Source organism: Metopolophium dirhodum, chromosome 6 (assembly GCF_019925205.1).
Source record: "Metopolophium dirhodum isolate CAU chromosome 6, ASM1992520v1, whole genome shotgun sequence".
Classification (NCBI taxonomy): Eukaryota; Metazoa; Arthropoda; class Insecta; order Hemiptera; family Aphididae; genus Metopolophium; species Metopolophium dirhodum.
Genome location: NC_083565.1, coordinates 13,419,873 through 13,429,172, shown reverse-complemented (window position 1 = coordinate 13,429,172; position 9,300 = coordinate 13,419,873). Strand labels below are relative to the sequence as shown.

Here is a 9,300-nt window from a genome sequence, read left to right as displayed (position 1 = left end):
TCTCAGATAAAATATCGTCTGGGTATCGTATGGGTTTATAACAATATAGACTGCCATTCCGTTAAAATGTAGTTTGAACGATCTTCACTCTTGAGTTTAATATTTATAGTAGCTCATAATATAGATAATTTAAACAACTATAAAAAAAATATAAAATTGTATAATTTGTTGAAATTGTAGAAGTTATGAATATTGTTCTCATTCATTCAAAATTCAAAAAATTTCAAATTTATTTTGTTTATATTATCAACTCTCAATAAGTTACTCTATGAAATGGGTATTTTTGAATTTTAAAAATAATAATTGTAAAGCATTTTTTAACATTTTATTTTTTTTATCATAGTAAAAAGTCATTGATCATAATAAATTATTGTATTAAAAAAAAAACAACAGTAAAATATTTACATTATATTTTGAATTAGGTCTACTTACTTTAAAATAAATAACCATACTTTTTGAATATTTACATATAATAAATATTTTAACTTGATTTCTTTAAAAATATACACTTAGATCTTTTTAGATTCACTTTGATTCCTATTAGCACTATTTTCGAAAGTTAATTTCGTTTCATGAGTGTAAACGAGTTCAAAAACAAAATGTTTTATAATATGATAAAATATACATTTACAAGGTGGTAGATAGGCAACTTAATCAACATAAATTTTAGGTATCTACCGATGGAACGTATAACAATTGGTACCTACCATATTACATATTTAATTTACTAATAACATAAACAAATGTCAACATTTATTTTCCTATTTCAGTTTATTACTTACTAAAAAAGAGTTTCTACTGTGCTGAGTACTAAATTTAAATTATTTTTTTTTTCAATAAAATATCAATAATTTCAATTGCATATACTTGAGTATTATCTATATGTATTAAATTTATTATATAGAACTCACTAACTGACATACACTTAATATATATGCTAATATTTTCATTGAATTTTCTAAAATATATTTTATGACCTCATCAAACTACATTTATTTTTGATCTGAGATTTAAGAAGACTTCTACGAAATTCTTCCGCCAATTATATCGTGATAATATTATAACGATTTATATCTTATACAAAGGAAAGAATATTGAAGTCTTATTAAAGAAAGAAAGCAGGCATGATCAATATAATATGACTGCATTGCAAATCTTGAAATATATTGATCAATAATATAAATATATTAAAATAATATTCTTGAATGTTATAAACTTAGTTTGGCAAAAATAATTGTATATTATTTATTTGAACATTTTGATTCGCCTATAAACTATCATCTAATACATTATAATTTTCACATTACATTATGCAATAATTTAGTATACAATGCTAATATAATTTAGTAGGCATAATATTTGCATGTAAATATATAATAATATATATGCCTATTATATACATGTACATAATTAATATTATATTTTTCTAATAATATGAAAGACAATAATAATACTTTTGAAATTAGTAAACATAATAATGATTACGAGTAACAAAAAAATAATGAAAATAAATATTTAACTAGATGTTTAAATATAAAAAGGAATGTAAGTTTATGACTAATGTGCCTGCAGGACAACGTAAATGGTCTAATTTGGCTTAAGAACGTTATCCATAAACTGTCCCATTATGTTGCCTGGCGGATTATAATTTGCGACGATCACAATTCTTCCAGACTTGCCTTTCACCATCGCTATACCCATGGAATGTGAGCCTTTCCACACGAGTTGAGTGAATTGTCCTGCAATCAAAACGGATCGTGTACCCAAATTATACTGTATACCGTCTATGGTCCATATACTATTAGAAGAAATCGTATTCCGAGCGTTTGCAGAAAATTTTATTGACGCATGAAACACTTGCGACACGATATTATACAATATAATGTTTTTCGTTTAACATTTTCCACCAAAAATTTTTAGAATTTAGTTACCTCCAACGCCAAGAAGCTGGTTTAACAAGGGAAATATTATGTTAATTTTTGTAGTATGTGTACCCATGTGGCGTATTATATACGTCACAAATATTAAGCTATTCTAGAACAAGTTTTCATTGTTTTTAGAAAATGAATAGCTTTTTGTATTTTTATTAAGAAAAGTACTAGGAATTTTTACTTTTGACCACCCAAAATACCAACTAGATTCGCTTGTGTGATACTAGAAAATGGTTGTACCTTGTACCTACATGTTGAATGACGTAGGTACGTCCATGTATAACATCTAGTAATGGTAATAGATACTAAAGATACGTGTTATACTAAAATCAGTGGCGGATCCAGGGTTAGGGAATTAAAAAATATATCACCGTAGTTTTCCTTTGTTTTACACTGTGTTTAGCCAATTTTGTAGCCAATTTTTGTACTTTATGTACTTTTGCCCCCCCCCCCCCCCAAAAAAAAAAGTTCCTGGATCCTCCACTGACTAAAATGTTGTTTATAACATCACATAGTAGTTGTTAGTTTTTACGATGATATTAGGATGTTGGAAACACTTTACATTTTTGATAATGAAACATAAATATGACGTTATAAAATGTGAACGTTAGTGGTCCGCGTGTTGTTGTTGATGTTGATTTAACACAAAAGCAACAACTAATATGATGTTATAAATAATACTTTAGTATAACACGTATCTAAGTATCTTACCATTATGTTGATTTGAAACTTATCTTAAATGTTTCTGTAACATAATATTGCAAAGTGGGTTGTCGCGTGTCATGCCATGTGCATGTGCAGCATGCGGGGAAATTGCGCATTATAATATTATGTAAGTACGCTCACTAAAGTTTACCTATGATCATTTATTACGCGAAAATCACGTGGCTCGTACATGTACTATTCATATTGCTTAATAAGACTCCTTAAAAACGAACAGTTTACAAAACAATAATGTCGATTTTGGCCGATAAGCGAAACATCCGGATCTATACATATATTATGTCGTATACTCTACAGTATAGTATCTATAATATAGTCTATACCCTATACCATTAGAACAATTTACGGAATTTTTTTTTTTTAATATTGGCGATCGATGCAATTATTTGTGTAAACTGTAAAACATTTAAAAGCTCTACGTCATAATAAAGTAATATTCAATACACAATAGTTTTTATACTTTCGGAATATCGAAAAATATGTGTGACATTCCTGTACCTGTGTTGATAAGTAGAATGTACCTACTCATCATTCATAGAACAGTAAAAAAAAAATGGCACAACGTGAACTGTGCAGGTATAGGTATATAAGTGGTGTTTTACGCAGACCTATGATCGACGACATTCTGTAGACTTTCTAATCATTTTCATGATAATATATAATAATATACTCAGAAAACTTTTAATGAACCACCTCGTACGTTTGATCGCGTGCTGTGATCGTTACCTGATTTTATAATTCTCGGTTCTCTCGAGTAATCGTAATCTTTTCCCGCTTTGTACCAGTTGCATATCGCGTCTCTTGCCGTCACCTGGTTCGACGACCAAATGCTGAACAAGTTCTCGCCAAAAGGATTATCTGGCTGATGGACGAATTTGTCATCTTTGGCTAATGTTTTTGCCCAGGTCAGCGCGTTACGACACAACTGACAAACAGAATTAAATAAATAAATACAACATCTAGACCATCAATAGGTAATAAAACTTTGATGAATGCACCACCGTACATAGTATAAAGCGTGTATCGATAATATTCCATTGATCAATTATTATAAAGTACGAATTATCGTTTTGATTGATCAAATTACTACTGTTTTCAAACGATAATATTAATAATAATAGTTGACGACGAAGAAATAAAAACCATGCATGAATTAAAGATCAATTATTTTAGAAATTAACTCGTGAAAAAATATCTGTATAATATTTTAGTATTACGCAATTTATCGTATGTTATTGAAATATATGTATATATATATCATTACTCACCATTTTGTTCAAAGTCAGTGGACCGGAACCATGTTTCAGCCGGTAGTCATTATGTAGCTTTAAACTGTCTTTATACAACTGTTCGTCCGTGTACGAGAGCTGTACGAGATGAGGACTGAGCGGCGCGTCTTTAAAACCACTAAAACCAAACGTGTCATATAATATTATTATATATTACGCAGTACAATATATAATGTATTTTCATTGTGTCTTCGGCGAGTATAAAAAAAAAAAAATAATAAAACAATAGATTGGTTTTACCCGACAGGTGGAACGTTTTCTCTAAACTGGCCGAGAAAATTTCCGGCGGGATCGTAACAGGCGACCACGAATATTTGTCCGGAACGGTTGGACGCTACGCCGACTCCCATTTCTTTGCTGGTCGCCCAAACCACCTGTGAAAAATGACCTGCGGACGCGACGGACGACGGTCAAAATTATTTCCAGACATTAATATTGAGATCTGCAGCTGCACGCGCGGAAATGCGTCCAACCAATTGATAATATCGGCAGTGCATAATATTATCATTATTGTGTGATGGCAAGAAATGCAACGACGTGCACGGTCAGTATTAATATAATTCACACATATTATTGTAAATATGGGTTGCGGAGCACGCGATTACATTACGATATTATCGTGTGACGTGTCCAGAGTACATTATACACACCGCGACAGACAGACGACGACGCTATGTAAAGATAATAATAATATATTATATGGACCCTGGATGGGCGAACACCGCGATCAATATATAATATTATTTTTGAGCGTACAGCCCATAGAATTCACGATACCGTCGAAACTGGTCTCGCAACGCCATATAATATAATATTTAATGCGTATATAATGCGTATTTCATACAAGCGTGGTGTGCGTGATTCTCAAGTAAAGATCGTTTTCGTGCAGAACTGCGAGATAGGTACGATATTATATCGACTCGCTAAAGAAGTAGGTATACGCATTTTTATGGTTCCCCCGCGAAAGTATCTTTGCGCGAGCGAATGCGTCTCGACGATCATAATTCATAATATTATATCGACCACATAATATTAGGTGTATTTTTTTTTTTCATAATATAGTAGGAGTAATCGCTGTGTAGGGTTAAACAGTTAAAATTAAATAAGTACAAAAAGTGCTAAAAATGAGAATTGCGATGAACACTATAAGAATAATAAATCGAACAATATACAGTATATAAAAGAAAATTGACGAGTAAAAGTTCATAATTATTACTAAATCACCACGATAGATAATATAATATTATAATATAGAAACTAAATTATCTGGTAACATGGATATATATCACTTTTATTAAATAGCGATAAAATAAATTCTCATTTGTGGCGCGGTTGTTGGCTTAAGTCTCAAAACGTGTTCTGAAGTCAAGCATCAGCCGGTGTCACTAGTTACCGGATAGGTGACCACCCGGGTTCTAGTGCCAAATCCTCCCCACACACACACACATGTTCTAACCCAGCGTTTCCCAACCTTTTTAACGTAGCGACCCCAAAATAGGTGAAAAATAAAATCAGTCGCTTCTCGTGACCCCCCCCCCACCCTTATAATAAAAAAACTTTTGAATATAAAACAATCTCAAATGTCACATTAATTTATACTTTTTACTTTATTATTCATATTTTATAGTGTATTAATTATACTATAAACTAACTTTTTCATTTTTATCATTATGGTTATGTATTCATTTTGTATTTGCAATTAAAAGGTTTTTTTTCTCTATCAGCATTTAATTATTTCTGACCGATGCGACTGCCAAATTGAGAAACTAATTGTACCCTCCCCAACTTTTAAAAAATAACCTATCAATGGCCTGTTGCTACGGTTTATTAAGTAAAAAAAAAAAATTAATTTGTAGTCTTATTAGGATATAATATTATTTCTATGAGGGATATAATAATAATTGTTATTTTTAGCAAGATAAATTGGATCGAATAGCCCCATACCTTTTAAAGTATTAAAATGATAATCGTGAGCTTCCCATCACACTAACCTTATTCGAATTATTATTTAGAGTTTTTAACAAATTATATAAAACAATCGAACCACACGAAAATCCAATTATTTTTTATTAAACGTCAATGGTAGAGGGGGCCATACATTTCGAGTGAGACGTTCCAAAGGTTTCGAGCGACGATGTAGTATGCGTATAAGTGAACCGGGCAACTTTCGTTGCCGAGCAACACGAGAGAATAATAAACACGATATTTTTATTATAGTAGGTATGTAGGACGAAGTAGGTATGAATAACCAACAGGGACATTGCAATTTGAAGGCTGGTCGGTGTCGATTTCTAGGGTTCGGATCAACAGTTATTGAGAACGATAATATTTCGCCTTTAGATTACTGTGCTTTAGATGTCGATTAACAATAAAAAAAAGGTGGATAAGTGGATGTCGCTCTGCTGTACGGTAGGTTACAAGTGGGTCACTGTAATGGATGGTGTTAAATTTGAATTCAATGATATAATATCATTGTATAAGAAAAACGATTCTGAGCGAAAACGGTCAGTCAGCCTATGATTTTACCAAGTATATTTGATGATATTATTGTGAATAAAGTAATTTAGATATAACCTATTTACGTGGAGCCTTGTTTTAAATTTTCAATCCTTAGCCATAAAAGTTTAAAATTTATAAATTTTTAACTACAAAATAATTAATAAATTATAAATTTGATAAATGTTGTCAAAATTTGAACTTTAAATGCTTATAAAAAAAAATTGTGCCTATGTATTTTTAATATTTTTCAACTGCTATTAGAACGATATATCAGGAGCATTATATTAAATTTTCACGCTTTTTTACCCAACAAATAAAAATTTATTGATATTTATAGAAAAAAAACTAAAAAAATTTGAAAACTGACAATGTCCGTAAACAGCTCAAAAAGAGTCAAAATATTTTCAACATTTTATGGTGTATAGAAAATGCTAATATAAACATTCAGTGAAATTTTCAAGTATCTACAGTCATTCGTTTTTTAATTACAATAAAATAAGAAAATTGTTACATGAGAAATCGAGTAAATATCAAATGTTGTAAAAATATAAATTTCAGACGCTCATAAAAATTTAATTTAAGTTTCTTCTAGACATTTTTTTTTTGATAAAGGTAGACAAACTTATGAGTAATCTTATATTACATTTTCAAATCTTAGATTTAAAAAGAAAAATTTTTATGAATTCTCGTCAAAATAATTTGGTATTTTTCGTGATTTTTCCGTATTTTGTCAAAATTTGAACTTTAAATGCTTATAATTAAAAACTGTGACTAAGGATTTTTAATTTTTTTCATCTGCCTTTGAAACAATAACCTGGGAGCCTTCTATTAAATTGTCAAGCTTTTTTACTCAACAGATAAAATTTTATTGATATTTATAGAAAAAAAAACTAAAAAAATTGAAAACTGACAATGGCCGTAAACAGCTCAAAAAGAGTCAAAATATTTTGTAAATTTTATGGTGCATAGAAAATGCTAATATAAACATTCAGTCAAAATTTCATGTCCCTACGGTCATTTGTTTTAGAGTTACACCAAAAACCAAAATCGATTTTCTCGAAAACAGATTTTGCGTAAAAATTCCCGTTTTTCCTTAATTTTTCTTTTGTTTTTCACGTCGCTTGTGAAAACTACTGGGAAATTTTTACTTTTGACCCCCCAAAGTACCAACTAGATTCACTTTCCTATCAGAAAAGTTACTATTGAAGAAAATCCAAGCACTTTTACTGTCCTAAAAGGTGATGACAGACACAAAAAAAAATAAAAAAAATTAAAAAAAAAATAAAAAAAAAAACACACATCATTGTAGAATCAATACATTCATCGCTTCGCTCAGAATCTAAAAAGTCGTGTAGTCCATGATGTTGAAGAAGTTTTGTACGTGAGAATGGTAGATGTGAAATATTGATAAATATTGATTTACAATTGATTTTTTTTAATCTGCATGCCATCGATTTATTATGTTTAACTATATAGGTAGGTATATTTTACAATAATTATTCGAACAGTATTTTATTTATGATAATAAAATACCGTTTAATAATTTATTTCATACTTCCTTACCCATAACATTTACTACGAAAAATACACCCCAATTTTTCAAAATAGACAAGATTTATTACAAATATTATTTAAATTTTAAACTTACTACTAAGTTACAAGTTATAATAGTGACTGTGGTCTGTGAGTGATTAAAAGTATTTGTTGTGTAACTATTATAACATGCAATTTAGATGAGTATCTCATTGCGAGTTTAAAAACTACACAAGAAAAAAATTGATACTTTATTATATGTTCTACATTGTACCTAGGTACATTATAAAACTATCCGTCCATCATCTAGCTGGTACCTACATATTATATCTAATAGCTTTTAGCACGTTTTAATAGCTTTAAGTGTTTATTTGCCATTCTATACGAAATTAAAAAAACGTAAAATAATAAATACGCTCATAATATAAAAATAAAGTGTTAATATTACTAGCATACAACCACGACATTATGTATAGGTTCCTACATCGTAACACACCTTTCATTGGAAATGAAATCATTGAGCATCTACATTCTACAATGAGTTTTAAATTATATTTTGCATTGTCGCTTGTATTATATCAAATAATAAACCTACCTATAACCTATATGTAGTGTATATCTGCGGAACACAACAGAAACTCACGATGACGGAGCCGCGTAAGTATTATCTAATACACAATATCTATCCAATACCAACCGCTGGCTGGAGTATAAAGTATTTTTATTACGACGTAAGCGTGCCTACGCGTGTATAAGCATTAGAAAAAAATCCATAGGCCGTAAGTACAGTCGTAATACCATCTATCATCGCCATATGATATACTTAATACTGCACTTATTGGTCAGTGGCGTAACCTGTAGCACTAGATCATTCTCTGGGTGATTTCGACAAATCTCAAACGAGTATAATAAGCATCGACAGAGCCCCGCTTAGGAATTTTGGGGCCCATTAGCTTAAATTTTAAATTCGGTTTTTTTTGCCATTTTGTTTTTTATATTCAATTTATATTTTACGATTATAAATTAATTATACCATAAGTCTATAAGTTAATGTCTGTATGTGTGTAGGCGATCCACAGCCTATCACTGAAATTTGGTACGTATAAATAATTCTATATCCGAAGATGTGCACCAGTTTTTTTAAAGTTAACAAGAGGGATTGACACAGAGATTTAATAGATTTACGAAAAACGAATATTTTTTTTGTTTGTTTAGAGTTGCCATTGGTTAATTAAATAAAATAGTTATTATAATGTTATTGTTGGTATATTATACATGGGAAATTATAGACCTGTATTATATTATGTTTTGTCAAAACCATCCAA

General features: G+C 30.0%; 1 protein-coding gene across 4 annotated transcripts in view; it reads right to left on the bottom strand.

Annotated features, from left to right (window-relative positions):
* Positions 1-528: 528 nt before the first annotated feature.
* The window catches only part of LOC132946575 (uncharacterized), a 33,279-nt gene continuing 24,507 nt past the window's right edge, over positions 529-9,300 (bottom strand). For 2 of the 4 annotated variants that reach the window (XM_061016622.1, XM_061016623.1), the window contains exons 7-10: positions 4,184-4,331; positions 3,923-4,061; positions 3,381-3,579; positions 532-1,739 (exon numbers count right to left, since the gene is read on the bottom strand). In XM_061016622.1, coding sequence (XP_060872605.1) covers positions 1,588-1,739; positions 3,381-3,579; positions 3,923-4,061; positions 4,184-4,331 — 638 coding nt within the window. In that variant the 3' untranslated portion in view covers positions 532-1,587. Of the gene's footprint in view, positions 1,740-3,380; positions 3,580-3,922; positions 4,062-4,183; positions 4,332-9,300 lie in introns of all 4 variants that reach the window. The other 2 variants (XM_061016620.1, XM_061016621.1) reach the window with 2 other exon arrangements.